General features: G+C 42.4%; 1 protein-coding gene across 2 annotated transcripts in view; it reads left to right on the top strand.

Moving 5' to 3' along the window:
• UBAP1 (ubiquitin associated protein 1) overlaps nt 1–26,261 on the top strand; it is a 36,142-nt gene extending 9,881 nt beyond the window's left edge. Inside the window, exons 2-8 of one of the 2 annotated variants that reach the window (XM_050913531.1) lie at nt 9,615–9,655; nt 14,396–14,520; nt 17,000–17,929; nt 21,858–21,893; nt 22,342–22,539; nt 24,019–24,120; nt 25,569–26,261. In XM_050913531.1, the coding sequence (XP_050769488.1) occupies nt 9,622–9,655; nt 14,396–14,520; nt 17,000–17,929; nt 21,858–21,893; nt 22,342–22,539; nt 24,019–24,120; nt 25,569–25,709 (1,566 nt within the window). In that variant the 5' untranslated portion in view covers nt 9,615–9,621 and the 3' untranslated portion in view covers nt 25,710–26,261. Of the gene's footprint in view, nt 1–9,614; nt 9,656–14,395; nt 14,521–16,999; nt 17,930–21,857; nt 21,894–22,341; nt 22,540–24,018; nt 24,121–25,100; nt 25,396–25,568 lie in introns of those variants that run through there. The other variant, XM_050913530.1, reaches the window with a different exon arrangement.
• The last annotated feature ends 741 nt before the right edge of the window (nt 26,262–27,002 follow it).

The raw sequence follows: 27,002 nt of genomic DNA, 5'->3' as shown, positions 1-27,002 counted from the left end.
AGAGATGAAACTGAAAGAGGGTAGATTTAGATTGGGCATAAGGAAGAAATTTTTTTACAATGAGGGTGGTGAGACACTGGGGTGCCCAGAGAAGTTGTGGATACCCCATCATTGGAGTGTTCAAAGCCAGGTTGGATGGGGCTTTGAGCAGCCTGATCTAGTGAAAGATGTCCCTGCCTGTGGCAAGGGGGTGGACTAGATAATCTTTGAAGGTCCCTTCCAACCCAAACCATTCCATGATTGGTGGCTTCTAAATTAAGTGCATTTGCAGGGAACTTGCATTCTCAGAATGGGGCTCTTAGTTGAGGGAAGCGAGGTATGTTAGTGGAAAACAGGGATGTCACATGGCTGGAAAAGTTCAGCAGTTTTAACCACTTTATGGGAGAGATCTTGTAGGGAGTGGGAGAAGGCTGCTGGTGGCCTTATGTGTATTTAAACTGCTTGGACTGAGGGTGCAATTAGGATTTGAAGCACTGGCTCCCATGCTGAGTTGAAGGTTTTAGCCTGCTTGCTGCAGGGCACGCAGAGTTGTTTGTAGGTGGAATAGTTAATTTAACAGGCTATATTTTGTCAGTACCATACTGAGTTTTGCTGGGAAAATATTAAATGTGTGGTAAGAGTGGGTAGCACATGTGACCCAAGTATAAGAGGAAAAATTGATGAATCTATAGTAGTCTAACACTGGTCCCATTATTCTTGTACAGCGCAGTAGACACGTATTTTGGCTGAGTTGAAATGTATGAAATGGCAAGTGATGTTTGACCTGCTGGCGGATTTTATTTTTCCATTTTAAAACTTTTCTCCAACTTGATTTCTTGCTACATTTTTTGCCTGCTTTGTTAAAGTAATTCCATAAGCATTTGTATTTCACCAAATTTCTAACCAAAACCATAACCATCAATAAATAGTACCATTTCTCTTCTGAGCTTTAACAGGGAAAAGGTGACAGCTTTTGTATAGCTTTCTTTGGAATGGATTTTTTTAAGTCAAGTCATTTAATTGCTGTAGTGTGTTTAAATGCATTAAATTCTGGTTAATTAATACTTATCAAAAGAATACAAATTGCTTTCTGCAATAAAATAATTTGAGTTCTTGTGTCAGTATTGGGAGCAGGTCCTGGTATGGTCAACAGAGGTGAACTTGTTTCTAGATAATATAAGATCCGCTACCTGTACACCTCTCTTGGTCAAAGAGCATAGGAAGAAAATGGTCAAAGAGCATAGGAAGAAAAAGCCCGAAACTGCACAGAGTCTATTAGTTTGGGATTAAAAAGGGGATGTTCTGATTAATGGCAAAAGCTGTTTTACTGTGTTACGTTGGCAGCATTTTGGGAACGTTTGTCTAGCTCTCCTCATTCATAACTGGGACAAGTCTGCAGTATTAATAATATTCAAGTACTTCAGAGTCAGCTTGTTAAATATTGAAATATCACGGCAACAAATAGAGCAGCATTTTAATTAGCTTATGCTGCTCTGTGTTCCAGGCATACATTTTAAATGTGCAGGATATTCCACTGTTTTTTCATACATCTTTACCAAAAGAACAGAATAAGTGGGCTATTTTGTTGTTGAAGCTAGCAACTTTCTCTAGCTAGCAATCTCTCTCATTCGAGAAGGGTTGTATTGAAATATTAGCTTTCTTCTAAAGTGCTAGGATTAACTAGGAGAATTAATGTGCATACCTGGCTCTGGCTAGTGCTAAGATTACTGTTAAAGATTTGTCTTGTTCATAGCAGTATGAAGTCTTTTGCTAATCAAGCTGAAGTAGCTAAATTTGTTAATAGTTACCAGATGCTTTCCATCTGACTATTTTAAGCTCTCAGAAGTGGTAGGTATTTGCTATTCAAACTTTAGATATAGGAACATAGTAGTTAAAAGCAGTTGCTCTGCTCATCAAATTTGGGACTTGTTTCATTACTGTATTGTGAAATTATTGTAGCCCTCATTGGTGGTACGAGTGCTGGATCATCTTTTCTCGCTTTTTTCCTAGAATGTAGGAGTTGCACAGCATATTTATATTGTCTGCTCTGGTTTATCATGCAAATGTCTGTCTTGTTTCTGTTGCCTCTCAAGGAGGCGAAGATGGTCCTTCCATTTCTAGTTTACTACCCTTTCCTTGGTGTTATTGTAGGTTCTAGATTAGAGAAGCTGATTTCAAGAAGCAAAAAAAGATGTAAACCCATATATTTTTTCCTCTGCTTTTCTGTTTAGATGATCTTTAAATAACTTGGGTAACAATCGCTAGTAGGAACTACACTCTAAAATCCACGTGTGTTCTTGGAGTTGACAGAACCTGGGCTATCCCCTTGTTTGCTGAGTTTGGAAGTCAGGCCAGCCTTAGATGTTAGTTGCAGATGGTTTTCTCTTGTGACAGGACTCTCTTTTTTGGAAAGAGTCCATTTTAAAAAGGTCACCCATTTGCTGCAGCAGTTATGTGTGAATTTAGAATAGGTGCATCTTCTGTACTCGTTTGGCATGTCAGTCTCTGGCCAAAGGAGAAGCTTGCACAGATCTGCCTTTACCACAGGGCTGTCTATAAGTAATTTTCAGTTTTCTTATGCTCTTGCCTGTGAAACTTGTAGTTCTGGAGGCATGTGTGGTGTATAAGCTTCAACTTAATTGGAAACTTGTATGGCTGGTAAGTGATTCAGGGATTGAAAAACTGGTGCATTAGTGTACTGGATTTTCTCAGCCATTGTAGGGTTTTCCCTTATTTCCAGGTGAAATGTATGGCAAATTACCTTATGTCCCAAATACACAGTCAGGATCTTAAAGGAGGACTAGAGCTGGCTGTTATCAGTTAAGAGCCTTAAATCCTTAACCAGCCCAAATAGTATGTGCTTTTAACAAGTGCAGTGTCTTTAATGAACCAAGTGGGACATGACATGAGGATAGCTGCGTAACTACAGGTGTCTAATATTAATGCAGTGAATCCATACGGAACAACAGAATGAGAGATGCCGTGCTTCTCTGCGAATGTCTGGAAGAGCTGTCTTCCACTTGATTGATGTGTACTGAAGCAGAAGGTCTAATTGCCCACTATGTCACATTAAGCAATGGCATAGTTGGAAGAATCAATTTGTCCTAATGTTTGTCGCTGCTAGGAAGATGCTATCCAACATCTGCATATACAGCCCCATAATGGATGTTACTGCCATCACTAAAGAGTGTTGTCTCATAATCCAATAATGTGATCTGCACACAGACCTGCTCTTCAGGGGCTCTTTTCTCCCTGTCCTTCCTACTTGCACAGATTCTGGAAGTGTTTTTAAAAGTGCAATTTTATTGGTTCCTGTGCCTCTGCCCCTCAGTCATTGCACTGGAAATAACAAACTAAATTAGTTTGATGTCATTGGCTGTCCTTCAAAATTTAGATCTCTCGTCACAGCTGTTTGGATTGTTGATCCATGGGGTGTGTATGCAGCAGAGAGATCTCATCCCTTCCTCCCTCCAACCCCTGTTGTCAGCGTAATCCCTACTCTGGATTTGATTAAATGTAGGGTGACCACTTGTGCTTACATCCCATGAGATGAAGACATGTCACTAGATTTTTTTTTTTAACCAGTGGCCATTGAAAATTGAATGGAAACTCCATACCTCTATTTGCTTCAAGGAGGGTCTGGTTTGTTCTTGTTGATCTTAAAATAGACCAAGAACCTTAATGTACCTTATCCCCTGGATTGCAGTAGCACTTAAAAGGAATTACTGTAGATATACTTAAAACTTTTTTTTCTGTTAAGACTAGTGAAAATGATGCTTTTTCTCCCCCCCCCCCCCCCCTTTTTTTTTCCTGCAGGGCGTGTAGTTGCAACATGTCAAATCTAGTTTTACAACAACTTTATCTAAAGAGCTGTTATCAGTGTTTCAACATGATTGTGCTTAATGAAAGGGGAGTACCTCCACGCAGCTGACTGTTCATTGTTTGCAGAACTGTTAGAGGTACAAAGCAGAAGCATTTGCTGCAGATTTTAGGGTGATGTCATTTATTTGGAGACTGCAGTAAATGAAAACAGAATCTATTTTGTACTGTAGTAAACTTCTGTGATCAGCTTTTTACTGTCCCTCTATGTAAGAGATCTCAATTGCATAGCAATGATTGAACACTTACATAGGTGGGAGGCTTTGATATGAGAATCTTAACTTTTATTTTATCTTAGCAACAGGCACTGTCTACTTCTGTTTTTGTTGTATGAGGCTATATACAGAATCCTGGTGTTGGTTATAGCCTTTCACTTGCACTCAAACAAGTAGTTGCAGTGAAAACTTAAACCAGTGTCTAAATCTGGAATACCTGTGACGCATGAGAAGTCAATCACTTGAATCAAACTGCTTTTCACTGTTTCTCAGTGTAAAATCAGTAGTAGTTCATGAACGTAATGTAGGGAGAAAAAAATGATCTTTTCTTTTTGAAGCTTTTTTGTCTTTTTGTAGTCAGAGTGAATGGATGCATCCTCGTTTCTGTGTACTTAAACTACGTAATGTGTTGTCCTGGTTTCGGCTGGGACAGAGTTAACTTTCTTTTTAGTAGCTGGTACAGTGCTGTGTTTTGGATTTAGTGTGAGAATGATGTTGATAACACTCTGATGTTTTAGTTGTTGCTAAGTAGCGCTTATCTTAAGCCAAGGACTTTTCAGTTTCCCATGCTCTGCCAGCAAGCAGGTGTGCAAGAAGCTGGGAGGGAGCAGAGTCGGGGCAGCTGACCTGAACTAGCCAAAGGGGTATTCCATACCATGGAACGTCATGCCCAGTATATAAACAGGGGGGAGCTGGCCGGGAGGCGCGGCTTGGGAACTAACTGAGCATCGGTCAGCGGGTGGTGAGGAATTGCATTGTGCATCACTGTTTTTTTTTTCCTCCCCCCCCTTCTTTTTGTTGCATTCCTTTTCATTACTATTATTATTATATTTCATTATTACTATTGTTAGTATTATATGTTACTTTAGTTATTAAACTGTTCTTATCTCAACCCACGAGTTTTACTTTTTTTTTTCCTTTGCTTTCCTCCTCCTCACCCCACTGGGAGGGGGAGGGGGAGGGGGAAACGGCTTCGTGGTGCTGAGTTGCTGACTGGGGTTAAACCACGACGTGTATTAGCAGGCAAAACGGAAGTTGCAAGATTGGGTCTCCCTTCTCTGAAAATCATAGATGTGCTGATTTGATTATGGTTGATGACTTGAGGCATTTGGGTTTCCTCTGACCCATAATAAGTACATTTCTCATTTATCTGAATCTTAGGTAGGAGTTGCTTCAGAGAATTCATGTGGTCTGGAATCTAGACATACTTGCACCCCAAAATGAGGGATATAGCAACAAGAGACCAGTTCTTCTTGACAAATAGTTAAACTGGCTTCAGTTATCACTGAGAAAGCTGTTCCAGGTACCATTAGTGGTAGGATGCTTCCAACTTGACCAGTAGCAGCTCTTTCAGAAGAAAAGGAATGTAGATAAAAACTTCAGGGAAAACATCAATAGAAGGAACATGGAAATAATAATTAAAAAAACTCCCCAACTTCCCAGCAGCTCCCCATGAGTCACTCTTGGTGATTCATTGAGACTTTTTTCTCATCTCTTGATGAGGCTGTCCCTTTGGTATTGCTTGACTGCACCAAGTCATGCTCCTCTGTGTTCTCCTTGTTGTCTGGCAGCACAGCTAAGTAGTCATTCAGGTTTAAGTGGTGATGTGCCAGGTGGACTGTCTTGGTCATCGCTATGCTCTCCCTTCAAGCCTTTCCAGCTTGTCATCTATCTCTTTGCACCAGTTGCTTCTGTCATCAGTTTTATCTTGTCAGTTCTCTGTTTCTGCATCTTTATGTTGGGTTTTTTTTGTTGTTGTTGTGGTTGTTTTCCTGTTCCCCCACCCCCTTCTACCATCACTCTGAGGTCCTCTGCCCTCATCCTGGGCTCTGCTGTACTGTGCTCCTCTGGCTGGCTGGTTTTAAGAATGTTGCCCTGTTGCCTCAGTGGTACTATGTGAAAAATGAACATACAGACAGGAAGGGAAGAGTTCACATCAGGTTGGTTCAGTGGCTGCTGATGTTAAAGTTGCTTATAAATTTTAGGCACTTGTAGCCCTGATCTTCTCTTCAGAGGGTTAGCCAGAATGAGGGAATGGGGCTAAGGAGGTCAGCATTTATAGAAGAGAGCTTGTAGGTGGCTGTAAGAAAACCTTGTAGTGCTATGCAACTGACTTGTTTCCCTAGCCCAGGAAAGATGTTGAAAAAGTTTATATACAGTATAGAGTATGTTCATTGTCAATTTAAAATGTGCAGTAAAGCATCAGACCAAAATTTGTGCCCCCATGCATCTTTCCCACAGATGCCCTTCAGCATCCTGTTCTGGAGTCTGGAGATTAAAGGCAACAGTGATAGGGCTGCAGTCGTCCATTAGCTGGTTTGGAGTAAGGCTTTGGGAGCAAGTCCTTTAAATTTCTAGAAGAGCAGTAACAAAGGTAAGGAAACCTTTACTGCACATTGTAGTGGCTTTGACTAAGCAAATGCAGTTCAGATAATGCCCAGAAGCATAGAAGCAACATCAGTAACCTTCTAACTGGCTGCAAATATTTTTTTTCCAGCCAGCAGGACAGAGCAACAGCAAGATGCTTGTAACAGTGGTCCCCAAATAGCCTTTCAAATCTGATTAGTCAGAAGACATTATTTTAATTAAACCCTCTTCGGAAAGGAGGTAACGAAATGTGGCTGGCAGCCTGTTGTAGCATTGCTGTGTGCAGTGCTTAACAATTCTGTTTGCTGACAGTGCCTTCTGCAGTAATGGTATCTTAATAAGTGAACGCTCACAGTGCATCAGAAGAGCTAGTGTGCTATAAACTCAAATGCTACGTGCATCTGAAGTGTGACTGTCTCTCTGGAAATGGTGCATTTCACAATTAGCTTGCTATTGATGTGCCTTAGCTAGTTCTGTAGTTAAAATAAGGTGTTGCATATGGCAGAGGAATCATTTTTCCCACCGCACCTTGAAGTTAATGCAGGTGCCTGGTCTGCACTAGGATTCTACTACGGGATTGCCAAAAAAAGCAAGATACTTATTGCTTATGTGGGATATTTTGACACTGAGGACACATCCAAGGCTTTATGCAGCTCCAGACTGATATACTACTGCAAAACTCCCTGGATGTTAGACATGCACGTCTTTGGTTCTGCGGGATTCGTACGCATCGCTCCTGATGTCCCTGGAGCAAATTGATAGTGTCACAGTAACTTAGTGTTCAGTTACCTAAGGTCAGTGTGTGAGATGGTAACCTTAGTGTGTCCTTGCAATGGCCTGCTGGAGAGGGGATATAAATTATCATTCTGAAAATGATCTCTTTGAATTTTCTTTTCAATGTCCTTTATGTAGGTACAGTCTGGAGTAAGCTGCTTCTGGTAAATGAGGTAGACAGCATAAACTCTATTGCCTGTAGATAACTGGTGCTGCATTGAAAAAACTTCCTTGTCAGTTGAGCTGCCAAAGTGAGGAGGTTACTTCCCCTCATCAGAAGTTTTAAAATCCTATAGAAAAGAAGCACTTGCTTTTCAGTCTGAGATAGTAACTACATGAAAGAAGAAGTCAGAGAAATTAAAGGAAGTGTGTAGAGGCCTTGTCCCTAGTTCAGCTCCGCTGTAATAGTGGTGGATGATGGGCAGCCATAGCACATGCTTGCAGGCGGTGTGTCACAGTCTCCGGTGACATACAGAGGACTGGTGAGGTAGGTGAAGGCTGTATGATTTTACATGTGGCCTGGCTTTTTCAATAATAACAAATCAAGTTGATGTCTTAATTGCTACTCTTATACAGAGGAACTAGCAACGTAGCAGCTTGTCTGACAGTGTGATCTGGGTCTGAAAGATGCGGTCTATTTCATGTACTGTAGTCTGCAGTCTAGTCTCCTCCTCTGCAGCACTGGAACCGGTAAAGCCCATTCAGCTCTAGTAGCTGACATGCAACTGTACCGGGTGGTCTTGTGGCTTTGCCCGTGACAGCCTTCCTGAGATGGCAGGCTCGGCACTGTTTCACCTCCTTTTTCTTATGTCTTTGAAGCTGCAGTGCTTTGTTCACTTCTGAGAAGCAGTTGCCAGCTAGTGCCAAAACCAGTTCTCTGGCTTAGTGGAGTAGTTTTGGATGTAATACCAATGTTGAGAGAGATGGTGAGATGTGCTGAGAAGAACCTGACAGACATCAAGCAGAATGACACATGGGTTTTATGTACAAGGTATGCCTGGAGTTGCCCAGTGTGACTCACTTCCTCATAGCCTAGCGTCTGCTGGCTGCGTTTCATGAAGTCTGGTTGCACCCAGGTAATCTTCTTCATACAGCTTTGGCTTTAGCTGTGTGTTGAATTCCCGTTAGCCAGTAGAGTGGGTTCACCTATTGATTTCAACAGAATGTTGAAAGGGACCTTTGCACAGCAAAAGGTGCTTTCCTGAAGTACTTGAAACTGGCTCTTCCTGACCGTAGACCTGTCAGCAGCTGCCAGGAGGAATAGCTAAGCTGTCTGTGTAGTCCCCACCTTAAGACACACTTCCTCTAAGGTAACATTTGCAGTTGGAATCTGCAATGGAAACAGTGAGACCGAGAGTAAGACCTCAGTTGAGGAATGATGGGTGTGAATGTTAGATCTGCTACAAGTTGTGCTTTGAGTGCTGTCTGCTGTTGGTGAGGGTGTACCAGATAACTTCATGTTTTTGAAGAATGGCTGTTGGTCATTTCAGTCTATGAGCTGGAGGACTTCAGAAACAAAGGGCAACTCTGATTCTTTGTTATGCATAATGTCAAAGGAGGACTTACAAATTCAGTTATTTGAAGAATTATGCTGTGGTGTCTTGAGAAAGATTGTATAATGTACTTCTGATCTAGTAAAAGAACCAGTTATGTTATGGAACACACCATAAGCATCCTGGAGCCGCGTTTTAGCTGACAACTAATTAGACAGCTAATTCTATCTTAACTCTTTTCTCAGGACAGGCCTGCTCTGTGTTAAAAGCTGGCTAGGCACTTGTGTGTTTAATATCTTAGCCATGTAGGATTTGCATCCAAATTTAAGAATTTGTTAGTAAAATTCTGCGGGCAGTGGATGAGGACTATTGTTAGCAATGTTTTCTTGTGTGTATCTGAAAATATCTTCCTAATGGCAGTGTTTATTGTATACCTGTATTGTTATCTGTGCATTACCCAGTGTGTCTAGACAAGTGCCACACTGGCTGACTGCGTACCCAATATGATAGTATCCCTTTTTAGAGCAGCAGGGATTAAACTGAAGAGGATCAGTGTGGTATCTCCAGTAGGAAGAGTTATTCTTAATGCCAAGGGAGGCAGGGTGTGCTCCATGGGGCTGGGACAGAGCGGCCTCTCAGCGCTGTGATCTGGAACTCTCTGCCTTGCTGTTTTTTTTTCTTCTTCATTTTGTCATTTATATTGCCAGGCCCTGGGCTAACTTATTTGTCCGCTCAGTCAATTCTCAGAGCTATAAAAATAAGTTTGCTTATCTATCTTTGGAACAGGATAAACAGCAAGGGTCTGCAACATGTCCCGTAATCTAGAGATAACACTCTGTAGAACTGCAGAGACTTACACTGTGCTACGTGTATAAAGTTGTTAAAGCTGTTTTAAAATGTTTTTCAGGTTCTAAATGGCTTCTAAGAAGTTGGGATCCGACTCTCATGGTAAGTGAAATTTGGCATCCTTGTCTTTTCAACAGGATGAATCCTACTATTGCTGCTGACTAATGTCCCAGCCTAGACAGTCCATAGAGACTAATCTGTTTAGCTTCTGATTAGTTTTTTGTTAGGAATGAAGTGCCTTGCCTTCCTTCTTACATAGTTGCTTGCTAATGCTGTGCCTGTTCTCTGTTTAAACTGAAATTCAGCCTGTGACTGTTCCCTACTCCTTCATGGCAGAGTAACACCTTCCCCTTCCCCCACTTCCCCCTTAAAAATCAAAGCTAAACTGCAGTTGTGATACTGATCTGATGTTTGCTAGTGGTACTAGATCTGAAGCTCCTTTCTATGGAAGTCACATGAGAAGTTGGATTGAAAGTGAAGCTTTTAATATATCATTGAGCTATGCTTGCGTTTTGCTCAGCAGTGAATTTTTTTTCCTAAATTGGACTAATCTGGTTCAGTAGGCAAGTGAAGAAGAGAATATCTTCTACATTTGAGATGCGTAGTATCATGCAGATGATTGGTATCATAAAAATTATTTGCCTGTATATGTCCTTATGTTTTAGAAAATGGGGTGTCATTTGAGGGGATTAATATTTCTGTGGAACATTAAAGTTCAGTTTGTTGTATGTAATGTAGCTTCTTCAAATCAGTAATCATTAAAGGGAGGTTCATGTGAAATTTCTAACGTGATTTTTCATGCTATAGAAACTTTCAGTTTTAGAAACTCAGCCTTGATCTTCCTGGATAATCTTTCAGATAAGAGGGTCCTGGGGAATTCCATTTTTCCTTGAGCTTTTTATTCAGTCCTACAAGCGTAAAGTTGAAGTACAGAATAAGAAATGGCTCACTTAAATACATGGTTAAGGATTAATAAAAATGGCCTATCAAAACTTAATTTTTAGATGGTCTCCTTTGCTGTGGCCCAGTGATCCTGCTGCAAGACAATTAATTTCTTTCAGATAGCTGCCAGCTCTTCAGCAGTTGCTCTTGTATATGTGAATGGTCTCTGTGAACACTGACTGCTTGTCTTTTGAGTCTGTTTTTATTTCTCTCTTCTGCTTCCTAAACCAGACTAGCAAAGACACTGCTCAGAGCTAGAATTCAACCTGTCTTAAATATTTCTCAAAACAGTATGGTGTGGTGGAACATGCTCCTGGCTTCAAAACAACAAAATCAAAAGAAATGGTGCTGTAAGCTGGCTGGTTAACTTGTCTCCCCTTTTGTGTACCCTCTGTTCCTAATGACACCAGCGACACTGTCACAGTACTGTTTCTGAAGAGTAGTGGAGCAACTTCCTTGGCTTATTATGTCTTAAGAAATCAGCAGGGAAATTGTTTCAGTCTTCTCCAGGATTGTTAAGAATTAATCCCACTAAGTGAATTTTGGCTTACTGTAAAGCATCTAGCCCAACAGCTACCTTCACCTCAATGTCTCTGGCAGGCTGATGAAATTGGTCAACATAGTTGATGCATCTCTTGTACTTACTGTTGAGCTGCTTATTAGAGGTTAGAGGACTGTTGAATCACAGAATGGTTGAGGTTGGAAGGGACCTCTGGAGATCATCATGTCCAAACCCCCTGCTCAAGCAGAGCCACCTAGAGCAGGTTGGTCAGGACCACGTTCAGATGGAAATGAAGATGGGAACATAAGGTATGGGTGGAGAAAAAGGAACCCTTTTCATGTCTTGAAGGGTATTCTTAGCATACATCTGTAACTATGCCTAAGCATGTAACTTCAAATGCTCTCCTGTCATGTGAATAATTAGAAGTTCAAGCTTAAGTTCTGGTAATTAGTGGCATCTAGAAATTCAGTTCTCATCTGTTGCACAAAAAGCATGGGTTGTACCAAGTGCAGTATGTTAATATTGCTGTTGTATTGTCACTGTCACTATACAACTTGAAACCTTTTAACTCCAATTTCTGAAAATTATGGAAGTGTGGTTTGTGTGACCACAAAAACTAAGTCCCACTTGGTTTCAAAACTGTTCCCCATTCATAACTGATAACTGATTTTATCGGAAATGTTTCCATTTTGCTACCAAACTGGAGGACACTTCTATGAGTTGCCCAGTGACTTCCACATTACACGGAAGCAGAGAATATCATATAGTGGGCCAGGAATACCATATAGTGCGCAGTGTCAGAGATCAGACTGACAGGTACAGTTGTGCCAGGGCTATTCTCAGAACTTCCTCAATATGCTTTTAACTGCTAAAAGGATGAAGTGGCTAACAGCCATATTAAATGACAGTTCAAAAAACCTTTAATTGCTTCACTTGAACACGTGACTATTGAAACAGTGGCTTGCGTAATACTTTCTATATGTAGATTTTGCTTATTGTTTTAGAATTTGCCATTTAAAACAATTTGCACCCTTACCCATCAGTGTGTTCAGGCAGAAGGTTCATCCGTTTACAAAAAGAAAAGGATTCTTGGCTTTCTGGATCAGATTTTAAGTTCACTAGACTAGTACTGTTTTGATTGGGCTGGAACAAAGTGAATACTGTATGCATCAGTGTTTTGCCTCAAAGACTTTTTACCATCAAATATCCTAAAACGCTTCATGTGTTTCTTAATGTGTGCTTGCAGGTTTTGTAGCAGAGTTATATTCAAGATGAGGTTACAGCAGTGGTCGTTATTAAAAAATCAGTATACTGGGAAGAAACTGCAAGGTTTTTATTCCTTAGTCTAGCTTCTGAGGTTAAACTGGCAGCTATCAATGGAGCCCATCTAGTTGAGGTGTGTTTAGGTTTTTTTACTGCACCAAAACAAAGAGTGTTGCTATGTAAATACCACAATGTATGCTTGTACTCTCTGTGGCTAGTACCTATTTCAGACAAAGGCAGCAGGTGTGCAAGGGGAGGTGTCTACCACTTACTGTGTCAATAGGTCTAATAAGACAAGTATTTGCACACTGAGCAATTTAGGCTGTGAGATCGGTGCAGAGAGGTAATCCTGCTTCGCTTGGATCATCCTGCTTAGAGCAGGACTCATGCCAGTGGGACTAAGCAGGGCATAGTAGTAGCAGTCACACCAGACTCTCAGCAGTCAGGAGATCTGGTTGTCTCTGACCTGGCCATGATTTACTACTCTCAGTGCAAAGGCTGCCACAGTTGCTATTTCTGCATAAGCAAACATTTTGGCATATCCAGGTTCTCAGATTGCCAGCTCAAATACAATTTGGCTGTCATGTTGCAAATAGTGGTGTTGGTAGCCAGTGAGGTGCCATCTGGATGCTGTACTGTATAATGCTTCAGTGTGTGCTTCTCAGTAAGGATCAGTGAAAATAGTATTATATTCTGCCTGGAGCACTTCTTCGTCCTGGTGGTGCAGGTGGGATGTAGGTTATTCAGCCTGATGGTTTCAAAGCTGGAGGAAATACCACCTGTGTCCTAACAGGACTCTGGGACCAGCCAATGTAGTGCGTAGTATGAGAGCTTAAGTGATGACAGCACATAAACATTTAACTTCAAATTAACAGGATGTTCCTGTTTTCAAAAGCTGCTCATCCTTTTGGAGCCTGTGGCTGCCTTGTTGTAGATGAGTCAACAGTGAAGGAACACAAACAGTACTTAAACTGTCATCTGAGTATGAAAATGGGTCAGATAAAAATGGCAAGTCACGGCTCACTGAGCAAGAGGTTAGTCAGTGAACACCATCTTAGATGTTGCCACTAATGTCTCTTTGGATCTGCAACACTCAAAGCAAAGTTACAAATGAGTGCTAGAGGAATGCTTCAGATTATTAGCCAGAAGCCTGGCCTGTAGTTCCAAAAGCTTAGACCAGTGATCCAAGAGACCCCTTTCAGTTCATCGAAAAACTGAGTGCAATTTATATTGTGTGTTTTCTAATACTTCTTCACTCAAGGAAAACAAACCTGTAGTCTGGCTTCTTGGAGGTGGTTGAGCTGTAACTGATTCTGCCTCATGAGTTTGAATGATGCCTGAAGAGTTTCGTCCTAAAACGCTTTTTAAATACCACGTGTAAGTGATAGATATAAAGGACAGATGGAGGACCATGAAATAGGTTTGAGGCCTCTTGTTGGAGTGATCACAAATCAGACAGCTGAATAAGTTGTTGCCTTGTTTCAAAAATCAGAATTGCTATGCTAAATAGTCTTGCACTGTTTCACTGTGTTTTGGTTAAAGTGGAGTGTCTAAACTTTGGGTCACTTTGCCCTTGTGACCACTTCTGTCCAAATGTTACTCCCTACTTGTATGCCAAAACCTGGATTTTATTTTGTCGTAGCTGTTCTAAAGCTGGGTCATTTTAAAGCCTGTTCTGAATATGATAAAAAGCGATGGATTTTTTTATAGAGACATAACAGAATACAGCCAGAAATGACACTGTTAATACAAAATGACAGTTCCGGAGAGCTTCAGCTTCCAGTTGTGTAGGGATAGTCTTGTCACAAGGCAAGCTAAGATGTTGGGTATATTGACTTCAAAATCTGTTCAATTGTTGGATTGTTCTGTTGTGGGTTTTTTTATTTTAATAGTTATGGGCTAGACCATTAAAAAAATGAAACAAACAAAAAACCAAACACCAAAACCAAAACTGAGGCAATGAAGTCCAAACAGATTCAATGTGTTTCTGATCAAGCAACATCCTTTGTATTGAGTCACCTGGTGTAGTTGGGACAGCAGAGATAAAATAGCTCCCAAATACAGAAATGTGAGTCTTAATTGAACGCATTAAACTCCTAAGTTTTTTTTAATACAATTTCTGCTTTTGATCTTAGGGCCTTTCAGTTATCTTGATGATGTCCCATTTAAGATAGGAGACAAATTCAAAACCCCAGCGAAGGTTGGATTACCCATTGGTTTCTGCCTGCCTGATTCTTCTCAGCTTGTCAGAGAAGCCCAGGTAAGTGATGTGTTTTGCCTTTCCGCTCTCTTCCCCCTCACCCCTGGCCCCCAACATGTGGTGATGTAAATTGCAAGTAGTTGCAGTTTGCACACGTGTTCAAATGTTAGTCTTGTCAGTCCTGTAGTGTCATTTCGTATGCTAGGCAGTAGTTGCAGAAGATCTGTTAGAATGTATAGGAAGATAAAAATATGATAGGCCATGCAAAAAGCTTCTACTTCTTACCGCTTTAAAAAGCCTAATAGCATTTATTTTAGTGTATCTACTTCAAAAAAGCACAGTGTTTTTGTGTAATAGTTACAGGTCTAAATGTTACCCTGACTAAATTTGAGTAGCATTTTTAAGAGGAAAAATGCTAAGAACTGACACACCCATTCTATGGCGTATTTGCAGAATCTTGTTTGAGGGTAACAAGTGTTTCTATGACCATATTTTATGGGTTCTCACAATAGCGTGATGAAGAAATAAATTTCCAGTTCTTGTTTTCTATGCAGTTCCGAGTGGGAATTCTTTTCCAGCTGTAGGGCAGACCGGTTGCACCTTGGTACGGATGCCTTCTGGGTCTTTGAGGAGCATGTCTCTGTTACCATAAACTCTTGGTAGCATAAAATCAATTGCTTTAGCATAACTGTTGAAAATCTGATCTCCAAATGCAGGTTGTGATGCAGGAAATCTAGTTGAACTATGTTTTCTCATTTGGATCCATGACTTTCATTGATCAGTCCCAGCTGATGATTGTTTTCGCTTCCGCTGTGACAGATTACTGTAGATGGTTCTGCTTTCTTTTTTGCCTTTTTTTTTCCCCCGCTCTGCGTATTACCCTATTATCCTACATCTTGGCTTTTTTATTATAACCATTGAATGATTACCTGATTGTCCTAATACGTGTATTTCCACCTAGTTAAGCTAGTGTGGGAGAGCTAAAGGAGACTCTAATGTCCTGTTGCTGGCTTCATTGTGGTACGTCTCCATTTTCCTGCCAAGCTGAGGCTCAAGTATAGTATGTCCAACTGGACTGCAGCGCCTTGCATAGTATGATGTGACTACATAGACTATGCATCTTGCGGTGCAATTTGACTTTTTTATAGCTGTAGTGAGAGCTGTTAAAAAAAAAAAAGTGCAGCGAAGCAAAATTGGCCACAAAATTTGCTCAATTTTGTCCATATATTACCACATATATTTATACACACACACACAAAACTAGGATAGCTCTACTCAGATAGCAAAGAATGTGTAATGAGTAGTGCCCAGCACATCTGCCAGTGAGTTGTTTTTCAAAGTCACCTTGCTGATAAATTGTATATCACACCTCTTCGAGCCTTAGAGCTAAGGGAAGGGAGACAACAGGTCTCCAGGATCTAATTGGAACCTGCTGTAGGATGGGATGTGGCACAACACATAACGAGTCCCAGAAGAGCCGAGTAGAGGCCTAGCAAGCCTTGCTGGCTTGTTCTTTAGAGCTAGGAATTTGTATGACCTAGCAGTCCCAAGGCAAGAGCACTCCTGTTTGGTTATGTGCCATTATCCTGGCAAGGATATCTTATGACTTCTTGTGAGTCACAGGTAGATTACACCCTGGACTTAGCTTGTAGGCTATGTTCTCTGAACATTTTGTGGTTATTTAAAGAGCATTTGAGGCTGTTCATTCTTCATAAGATATTAAAGCTTTAAGTAGATTTAGTCTGTTCAGAATTTTGTCCTCTCAACCAAGCCACTATGGGGGCCAGTAAATTGATAGTGGGTAGCTTACAAATGCCTTCCTGTGCTAACCTGGCCCTGAAAGAGCTTATGTTAAATGAGAAAAGCTTGTGGGATCCTGTCATGCCAGTCACTGCAGCAAAATCTGCTACTGCGGGTAGTTGTTACCATCGGTGTAGCCGGTATATCCCCTTTGGCTGGTGAGCCACTGGCACTGGGGTAAGAATGCTAATACCTCTTAAACCAGTGGGTGTAAAACTCTAATATCAAGTCCCTTAGGAATCTTTTAGGGGGAACTGAGTAGTACTATATTGGTCTTTGGATGCAAAAATACTCTGCTGTAGTCTTGAATGACTTGTGGAACTTGCGGACAAGCATAGTTCAGTGTTGCCAGATGTGGGTATGATTGTCCATCTAATAAGGCAGCAGACTTCCCCTTGCTACATCAGTTGTCCTGGGGGGAGAGGGTGGGAGGGCTGTGAAACTGATCTTAGGATGATCAGTAGTTCTAAAGCAAAACTAAATGTAGGAAGGAGGCAAAATATCATATTCTAATCCAGACTATAGACAGGTTTTGCTGCTAGAGGCAAAATGAACTACTTCAGGTGTCTTCTAACTTTGCCAGTGTGTAGGTTACAAGAGATGCTGGGAAAAAAATGCCTGTCCATGGTAATTCATGTAGCTCTTGTTCTATGTTACTTATGTTGCTGTTAGAAGTAGTGGCTATGATCCTTATAATTTATCTTTTTTCTCCTTTCCTTTCCCCTCCACCCCCGGTCAGTATGACTTCTCACTGGAAAAGAAAACAATTGAGTGGGCTGAAGATATCAAAAAAATTCAAGCTGCCCAAAGAGAGGCTGAACGCAAGGCAGAAGAAGCTCTAGCAAACTCAAAAGCAGCTCCAGAGGACAGCAACAAAATGAGGTTCTCAGAGGGACCTTGCCCTGAGGCCATGCCTCCTCCTATTAACCCCATCCTTGCTAGCTTGCAGCACAATAATATTCTTACTCCCACGCCAGCCAATAGCAGCTCTGTGAAGCAAAAGGTTCTCAGTCCACCTTGTCCAAAAGCAGACTTCAACCCGGCTGATTTTGAATGTGAAGACGACCCATTTGACAAACTGGAATTAAAAACTATTGATGATAAGGAGGAATTAAAAAATATTCTTGAAATTCATGTTGGTACTACTGGGCCAATTGTTGCCCAGCTGTTAGATAATACTTTGCCCAAAGGAGGGTCTGAGTCTGTATTGCAAGATGAGGAAGTTCTGGCATCCATAGAAAGGGCCGCGTTGGACTTCAAGCCCCTTCACAAACCCAATGGCTTTATCACTTTACCACAATTGGGAAACTGTGAAAAGATGTCTTTGTCTTCCAAAGTGTCCCTGTCCCCTATCACTTCAGTGAGCAATATCAAATCCCTGTCCTTTCCTAAACTTGACTCCGATGAGAGTGATCAAAAATCATCAAAGCTCACGAGCACTTTCCACAGCACTACCTGTCTCCGAAATGGCACTTTGCTCAGCTCTTTGCAGACCTGTGCTCAGAGTAAAGCTAGTGAACTGAATGGACACCATATGATTGGTCTTTCTGCTCTAAATGAGGACAGTGGCATGGAGACATCAACGTTATCCTCTTCATCCAGGCTGCCTTCCCTGGCTGTGTCGACAGTTTGTACAGAAGACGACTCATCTCAAAGCACAGCGACTATGGTAAACGTGCAGTGGATTAGAATTGGGGTTGCTGGGGAGATGTGGAGGTGTGGAGGCAAATGTTGCTTCTAAAATGTCCTGTGGCTTTGGGTTTAGTTTCATTTAATGTGAGTGATGTGTAGATCCTCTTAATTTACGTGACAAATTGATCAATCCAACAGGTCTTCATGCTGGTAGTTCTGAACCTCAGATTATTACTCTGCAGGTTTCCCCAAAATCTGATATTTTTAGACCATTTCTGGTGATTTTTCTTTCAGCTTTTCAGCTCTTGTTGTCGGTAGTTGCACACCTTTGAGCTAAGCATATAAGATACCTTCTTTGTACAGTCCTGCATTCTGTCTTATCCAACTGAGATATATCAGATTCTGAAATACTGTTAGGTTTTGAGTTAAGTCTCTTCTAGATTTGTTCCTCAGCTTGCTTATTTATTTGCTGGAAATAATGGGAAATGCAGGCTTTTCAAGGAATAGAAGCAAAAATAGATTAAAAAACACAGATGTGCTGTGTCATTCAGAAAAGAAAAAAGTGCTTGCAGTTGACCTGCAGTGAAATTAAAAAAAAAAAAGACATTTAATTTTCTTCCTGAGATCCTTTTAAAATCTAATCTTTAAAAGAAAGAAAATGATGGTGGTCTGAAATTTGGTATTGACCCTCTTCCTTGTGAAGGAGGGTGGAAGGATTGCTTGGTGGATGCCAAAAGCAGTCTTGAAGATCATCTCAGATCACTAACGTTACAGTTGGTTGCCATAGGCCTCTGAGATGGGAGATTGATACTTCATTTCCTCAAACTTGTAGACGTTCTAAAATTACTTTGAGGACACTTAACTTCATGCCAGCTGTTGTCTTTGTCTCTCTGTGAATAAGAGCAGAGATTTGAGTGAGCCTGTGGGCTTTTTTCCCAAAGAACCTGAGATCTGGACACCAATACTCATGAAGCCTAGTGAGAACTGTGTAGTCAAATCCTCTAGCTGGCTCTAAAATAATGTGGTTTGTTCTGTCCAACATAAGCAGTGCTTCAGTGGTTCTGTGGTCTTACTGGCATACTGTAGGTTTTTGTGTGACACCATGTGCTCTGAAACAAGTGACACTGCTTCTCTCCCATTGTTCTTTCATGTCTTTTCAGGCTTAGGTAAATGCACTATTAATTGCAAAATACAGTATTCTGGCAACTAGTATATTTGTCGGAGCACAGCAGAACAGCTGTTTGTTGATCACTAGAACAAATTTAATACAGTAAACTTAGGCAGAAGCCGCAATGCACTGAGCAGCTGCTCACTGCTACAGGTCACAGGTTTGAGAGGCGATTGTACGATCGTATGTAGCTCAGAGGTGAAAGCTTGAGGTATGACACGTGACACATCTGTAGGGATTAACATGAAAGATTCCTTACAGCTAGATAGATGGGCATTCAGATGGCCAAATTTTCACTCTAACTATTCAAATCTCTATGCTGGATTAAAATTTATTAAAGACCAAGAGGGAAGGTGTAATCTTGAGAATGCTGTAAGGGAAGATACACACTGGTAAACAAACGAAAAAATAGACTTACTAGGAGAAGTAATAAGGATCTTCATTTGAAACTATTTCTGCTTTGGAAGTAGCAAACCAAGAAATAGGTATGCTGACAGAACTAGTTCTTTCAGTTTAAATTCCAAGACTTCAGACTATACTTGTTTCATGTTTCCACAATATGGTCCCAGTGGCTGGAAAGTGACAGCTGAGCTGCAAGAAATTGAAGTAAATACAACAAAAGTAGTGAAGTAAATGTAACAAAAATCCTCAGAGTATGAAAATGATAGAAGGAAGTCACAGTCATCCCTGTGGCTGGGAGCAGAAGGGTCACGCGTCCCTTTTCTGCGAGGCCACACAAGAATAAACCTGTCCTTTTTAGAAAGCCTCAGGACAATTATATGTCCCAGTGTATTCCACAGTGATTTTATATATAATTTTTTTTTCTTGCAAGACTAGAAGTTGTAACTTTGGATTTGGAGTTACCACTGGAGTTTATGCTTTACCAGTGAATTGGATCTAGGATTTTTTGGACGGAAATAAACCTGTAATTTCTCTGTGGCTGCACTGATTCTGTCCTGGGTGGTCCCCTCTCCTCTTCTTTTTTGAAGCTCACTGGTTTGCTTTTGGCAGCATTGGCAGAGGGAGAAATGACTAGTGAAGACAACAGGTTGGAATTAAACAAAGCTGGTCAGAGACCTGACTAGTATGATGCATTTTATTTACAGAAATGTCTGGTTACGGGAGGATGGGGCACTCCTGGTGGACCATTCAGAATACATACTGCTGCACTAGCATGATGTGTGCGGGCACACCAGCTGCAGGCAGCGCTCCCGGCCTCTGTATGAAGTCCCTAAAAGTAGGCACAGTGTGCAAGCACATACTGAGAGCACTGCGTGTCTGCTTCTTGAAGGGCACTGAAATGCAAGTTTGAGACATGAGGGAATGCAGCTGCTGAATGACCAGTCCTGGCTTTGTCCCTTGCAATTCCTTTAGGTGTTTCCCTCCTCCCCTTGAAGTCACTGACCACAAGCACAGGTTGTCAAAGCTCAAATAGATTGAGGAGGAGGAGCTGGTTTTCCCAGATTCATGAATCTCTGGTGTCAGAAGCAGTTTTGGTTTTTCTGGCTGCAGCACCAATAACAAGGCATCTTCCTTCAATTTGATAACCAGCTGATTTCAGGGCTACTCCAGACCCTCATTTCAGTGTGTCCCATATTCTAGTGCTTTTTGCTCTGGCAAAAGTGCCTGGAGAGGTTGTGGGCGAAGAGCTTTGAACCCCTCTACCACCATGAGGAGAGATTCTTGGGTAAACCAGTCCATCAGACTGAAGATGATTTCTCAGGCTTTGTCTCCTAGAAGAGAAATTCTTACCCTGGAGATGAAAATGGTCAGAAATGCAGAACAAAACCTCCTTGGTGGTGGTTTGGGGGTTTTTTGCAAGTAAAGGGAATTTGTCAAAATCCTAATAGATTTTCTCAGAACTGTCTTTTCTGTAAACAGTTTTTTGTTGTTTAGTTTGGGCCCAAAGAAGACCTTTCTGAAAGAAGTGGAGAAGCTTTCAGGCAATCTATGTTGGCATAATAAGTATCAAGAAACGCAAAAAAACGAGGCTCTTGGTCCACAGAGATTTCTTGCAGTCTCTTCTAATTCTATTTAAAATGCAGGAAGACTTTTAAATGGATGAATTGAAATGTGCAGATTTGGCGGGGCAAAGTTCTGCCTTTGCACTGCTGTTATCTTGGGTGAAGTAGTATAAAGCAGTGCATTGGTTCTGCCCTCTGGCAGCCTGGTTCTGCAGAAACGGAGCAGGTGTACAGCAGGGAACGCTACCCAGCCTTGTTGGCATACTGGGAATGGGACCAAGTGTTGGGTGTTGGTAGAAAAATCACGTGCTCTTTTTAGCCAGGGTGCCACATTGCTCATGTATGGCGTATGAAATGCAGTGCTTTGTAGAAAAGGACTATATGTTCCTCTTGCCCCTTCTCCTGGTCAAAAAGTCAAGAGAAGTCTCTAGGCAATGACTTCAAAATTATCACTGTCATTCAGGCAGTGTAGCACTGGGTCAAGAGCTGAACAGGAGCCAGCATGTTACACTGAGCTGTATCAACATGTAGCCGTTACAGTGACAGAATAAACAAGTTTACAATTATTATGAGGGGGGACACATCCTTGGAGTATAATCCGTTTGTAGAGTGCTGAGAGAAGAAATGATCCTTATCATGGCTCTTCTATAACTACACACAACTGTGTAATGTCAGCATCTCACATGTGGAAGCCTGATCAGACCGCAAGTCTGCCTAGTATGGTAGACTTATTCCCAGATCTTTCCCATAAAACCCTTCTCCCCCAGCTGCAGCAAATTCTGCTCACTGGTGCATAATGTTTATAGTCATCTTATTCGTGTGTTGTCCAACAGGTACACCCAGACTACAAGGAAACAGAAATCCCTGTGGTAAGTTCCCAAATACCTGTGTGCTTGCACTGAATCGTGTTTCTGAGAAAGTGTTCCTTTGAGTACAGAAAATCATAGGTGATGAGTAAACTTGGGGTGAAGGAAGCAATCTCCATGCTTCCTCTGAGGTACAGGGTTTGGCTATATCATAAGGACCTTCACTGTTGCAAAGGCTGGGTATTGAAAGGTTTTGGTCCCACCAGTAGGAGAGGGTATATTGTGAAGAATCTAGGTTGTTGATTGTTATTTTGAGGGTAAAAAGAGTATGGTGGGAGTCAGACTATGTGCACTGTTTGGTTTCATCCTAACAGTGAGTAACTTTCCGAGGGCAGTCTAGAAAGCCTCTTGGATTAATTACATGGGGTATCCTGGTTCTGCACTAGCCAGAAACAGGATATGGGGATGCAGAAGATGACCATCGCCTCAGCCTCTGGGTTTTCCCCTTTAGGTTAAGCACCAAAATTTCCCAGTGTCTAAAGTGCCCAATAACACCAGCTGCACAAAGCGGTCGGGTGGCCCCGCTCCTGAACTACAGCAGGTCCTCTCCGCTAGCGAGAGGCAGTGCGTAGAGACGGTTGTCAACATGGGGTACTCGCCTGAGAACGTCCTGAAAGCCATGAAGAAGAAGGGACAGAACATAGACCAGGTAAGGGCTTGTGCAGTGGGAAAGAAACCCTTGGCTGGATGCTGACTCTGCTGAGAAACAACCTTGGGTTTGCAAAATGGATAGGGGGGAATACTTTTATTCTAACAGGGGGTTGCAGCCTGTAGCTGCTGCGATATTAACCGCTAGAGAAGTTGTCACCTGGCAGTATAGGCTCCCAAAACTGAAGAAAAGAGTGTCTGCGCATGTTTGTGATGAGAGACTGCTTGAGTCAGCCACACCTGTGGGTGCTGGGTCGGAGCTGCACTGAGCTTGGGATGGGCCCTTAGCTCCACGTGAAGCTGGGGGAGGTACTGGGTCTTCCCAGGAGCCCCAAAACCATCTGAAGGAAGCTTAGTGTGGCTCTACACCATGCTTAGTGCTGTGTGACAAAAAAGCAGCCAACTTTCCTTGTTCTGAGCACAAGGGATTATGATGCTGACGTCTCTCCTTGTAGAGGGATTGGCCCCTGCAGGCTTATGACAGCCCTGGCACCACTGACTGACTTTCTTTTGTGTGCTCTGGTTGTGGTGCTTCCTGCCTCGTGTTGCCTCAAATGGTTGCTAAAACCAGGTCACAGAGCATAAAGCGCTGCAGGGTGAAGCATGGCTCTGGGTCTTGGATCCACTTCAAACAAACATTTTCAAGTGGGGAGACCATGGCGAAACTTTCCATGCTGACCCTAGGCAGGCTGTGTGCTGCACAGAGCGTTGCCTGGTGGGACTGTGCCTGGGGAGGAGGAGTGTCCCAGTGACTTCTGCCTGTGGAGCTGATCTGCTTGCCCACTACCTATGCATCGAGAGCAGTTTAAGCTGTGTGCTGGAGTGAACTGTAGTATCAAATGGAAAAAATGTCCCTTAGGAGGGCGGGTTTAGATCCTGCTGTATTTGCAGGCTGCATCCTTTCGTGTACCTAGCATTACCTATCTGACCTTTCCCCATACCTCTCAAAGCTGAGGACGGATAAGAAATTTGGCAGCAGTTGCTGGACATGTGAGCTGGGATTTGCAGCTCACTCACCGGTATGCTGAGTTGGTCTTAAAAGGCTGACTGCTTTCAGATTGCATCGGCTCTTGCGGCTGTCTGAGAGGAAGCTAAAAGCTGACACATCTTGACCGCTGGACCGACAATTTCATTTTAAAAACTTGTAGTATAAAAAGCACAGTTAAACTTCTGCCTTCTGCTCAGTGATCAGGCACGGAAGGCTAAAGATAGGCTTCTGAGACTGCTTTGCCTAGAGTGGAAGATGACGTTCAGAGCTGGTGGGAGAGCACAGGAGGACAGAAGGGCTCGTCTGTTTTCTCTGAACAAGCTGATGCGTAAAGAATGTCTCAACTCTACTAGGAAGGACTTTATCTCAGTCCCTGGTGAAGCCTGGGGTAGAGTCGTGCTCAGCCCCTCTGTGCGTACAGAGATGGTATTCAAGCGCGTGTGCTCTGAATGCCACTCTGCAAACTTAGTTTCTTTTCTTCATTCCCCACAGGTTTTGGATTACCTGTTTGCACATGGACAGCTTTGTGAGAAGGGCTTTGATCCACTTCTTGTTGAAGCAGCTTTGGAAATGCACCAGTGTTCAGAGGAGAAGGTGAGGGCGCAACATGCTAAGCAATAGAGAGAATGCGCTGTGATGGGGAATTCCAGCAGCAGTTCCTCTGGCTGATGTAATTCTGGCTTTCAGGTTAATGCTGCCTTGTTTCCAAAACTGACTGCCAAAGGACATCCTTGCGGTGATAAAGTGAATATGTGTTAAAGCATTAGAATTCTTCTGCATTGCTTTATTACTCTCACTTGCATGCATTTTTATGGGGACAGGATTTCTTGAAGACCCTGCTTATTCTGGTTGTAATGTTTTGAACCCAGAGTTTTCTTCTGGGCGAGGTGCTTGGTACAGAGACAGTTAACTTCAGAAGCAGCAAATTATCTTTCAAACCCTGCCAGCCTGCCCTGGCTGTGAATTTTCTCCCTTGTACAAATGCATCTGCCTGGCTGCTCAGCAAATTGGGTTAGGGCTCGCTCTGGAAGAAGCTGGAAAATACATTTTTGGGGGTCTGGTTCATTGTCTGGCTGCTTCACCAGCACCAAAGGTACACAGGCAGGAGCGGGTAGCCAGGGCAGAGGACAGCAGGATCTTTTAAAGTCTGCCAGCCTGTTGTGTGCCAAGTTATTATATGAAATCTTTAGAGGTGCAACCCAGCCCCTCCAGATATACATATATGCCTTCCTGCCTTTCTTGGACTTAGTGATGAGCTTGCAACCAGAGGAACAACAGTGTGAAGATGGGAGAAGTAACTGACTTCAGGGAACACATTTGCTACTGGCTTAACCCCAAAATTGGAAATGGCTAATCTCTTGATCGTCCATTTCAACCTGCTTGCTTGTTTTTGGTTTTTTTCTTTCCCCTGGAGTGGAACGGAGGCACTGTAAATGGCAGAGGGTTCGTAAAAGTCTCATCAGCTGATTCACTTCTTGTCACTTTATTTTTTTTCAAAGCTCAGGGAGGATTCATGGTTGATGTTGGTAGTACCATACACAGTGTGTCCAGTAGGGTTTGTGTTAATCCCACAGGTTTGCCCTAGATCCGAGAAGCCAATTGATAGCAAAGGCTCCTGTACTGTTCCCAAAGTCAAAGTAATTTTAAAAAAATTCAGATGCAGCAGGAGCTGCTGGATGGGGGAGCAGGGTGCCATTAATGAGCATTTTTGGGAGCCCAAATTGGGCCAGGCTGATAAATTTCCTACTGGGAGAGAGACACCCCCACTGACTGAGCTTTGGTGCCCTTGCTGAAGAGGATTTTGGAAATGCAGGACTGCAAACACAGGGGACTGAAGGTGAGGCCCCATGGGTGACTGCATTCAGAGGTCTGCTGGCTCTGGTGTGAGTGGACTTTCTCCAAATGGAGCTGGAAGGGGCTGTACTTGGGGAGTAGGAATCCACCCCGCGGGGTGCCCAGTTGCTGAAGACTGGCTCTGTGCTGAACCTCCACCAAGCACTGATCCTTTCTCTTGCAAATAATGGACTGTCTGTGTCTTTCAGATCACAGAACTTCTCCAACTAATGAGCCAATTTAAAGAAATGGGCTTTGAACTAAAAGATATTAAGGAGGTCTTATTATTACATAACAACGACCAACACAACGCTTTGGAAGACCTAATGGCCCGTGCAGGAGCCAGCTGAAAACACATTCCTGGAATCTCGGCGTGCAACGGAGCAGGACCAGCCCCGCCACCTTCACGTCCGGTGTGACTTGCCCTTGGCAGGAAGGAGTCCAGCTTTTCACATACATGGGAGAGTGACTGAGCAAGCCCGCCCACGTGCATCCCTCCAGCATTTCTCTTTCCACTGAGAGCCAACTTTCTTAAATTAAATTTTTGAAGTGTCCTTTCCTAAGTTTCCTTTTTCCAGCTTGGCCACGGAGAGTTCAGACTGCCCAGCCTCTAGTGGAATTGTACATAGGTGGAGACGGGAGTGGTTCCCCCCCCTCACTGTTGCACTGGAGTCGGACACAAGAATATTGAGTTGGTTCTGAAACTAGGATGCTTTGGTTCTTTGAAGCTGCTTTCATGGTGTCTGCTTGTACTGAATTACTTGACTGTGTCACAGTCCAGATTAACTGGTTAAATCTGACCTTTAGTGCAATGGAGTTTTATTTTTTGGTTGAAAGTTAGTCTGTAACTTAGTAAAACACTGGTTCAGAAACTGTCGCTATGCATAAAGAGAGAAGCTGTTCCTCTTGTGGTTTTTTTGTTTTTTTTTTTTTACCCATGCATCCAACACTTCTGCCAGACATGAGCGTCCAATGCTGAGTGGTGTGTAAGTTCTCTTGAAACAGGTAAGCTGTGAACTCCAGCTGGACCTGCAACTTGTGTTTGTTCTTGAACCTGAAGGCAGAGAGCTGGGGCTCGGTATTCTTCATCCCCCAGGCTTATAGGATATTTCAGACAATGCCCTGCTAGGAGATCAGTTATCTTTTTGTTTTAAATAATATTCAGTGTGATGCAGGAGGTTTCTTTCAAGCACTTTCTATAAAACAAATATACTCACTGCATTAGTTCCATTTCTCACACTGCTATAGAATTACATAATAACATCTAGTACTGGAAATCAGGTTTTGGGTTGGCTTTGATAGTTCAAAGTATTACATTGTACATTGTTCAAGTTCTGAATACATAAAATATCAGCAGTCTTGGGGAATCTTTAAAGTAATTTGCTAAATATTTTGATTCTGCGGAAGAACAACTAATAAAACCCTCAAATATAACTCCCAGTGTCATGGTTCCCATCTCTCATGCTCTTTGGCTTCAGCAGATGAAGAACTTGCTGGATCCTGCCCGCCCAGGTGCTGCCTGCTCCTGTAGGCACGCATGAACACTGTCTGTGGTGGGCAGAACAACCAGAGGTCTCTGGGCAGGCAGCTGCAGTGGTGTAACGTGCTGCTTTTTTCTGTGGCTTATTTTTGTTTTGTTGCAG

The sequence above is a fragment of the Gymnogyps californianus genome, chromosome Z, assembly GCF_018139145.2.
Source record: "Gymnogyps californianus isolate 813 chromosome Z, ASM1813914v2, whole genome shotgun sequence".
NCBI lineage: Eukaryota > Metazoa > Chordata > Aves > Accipitriformes > Cathartidae > Gymnogyps > Gymnogyps californianus.
Note: the sequence above shows the minus strand (reverse complement) of the source record. Positions and strands in the feature narration are given on the sequence as shown.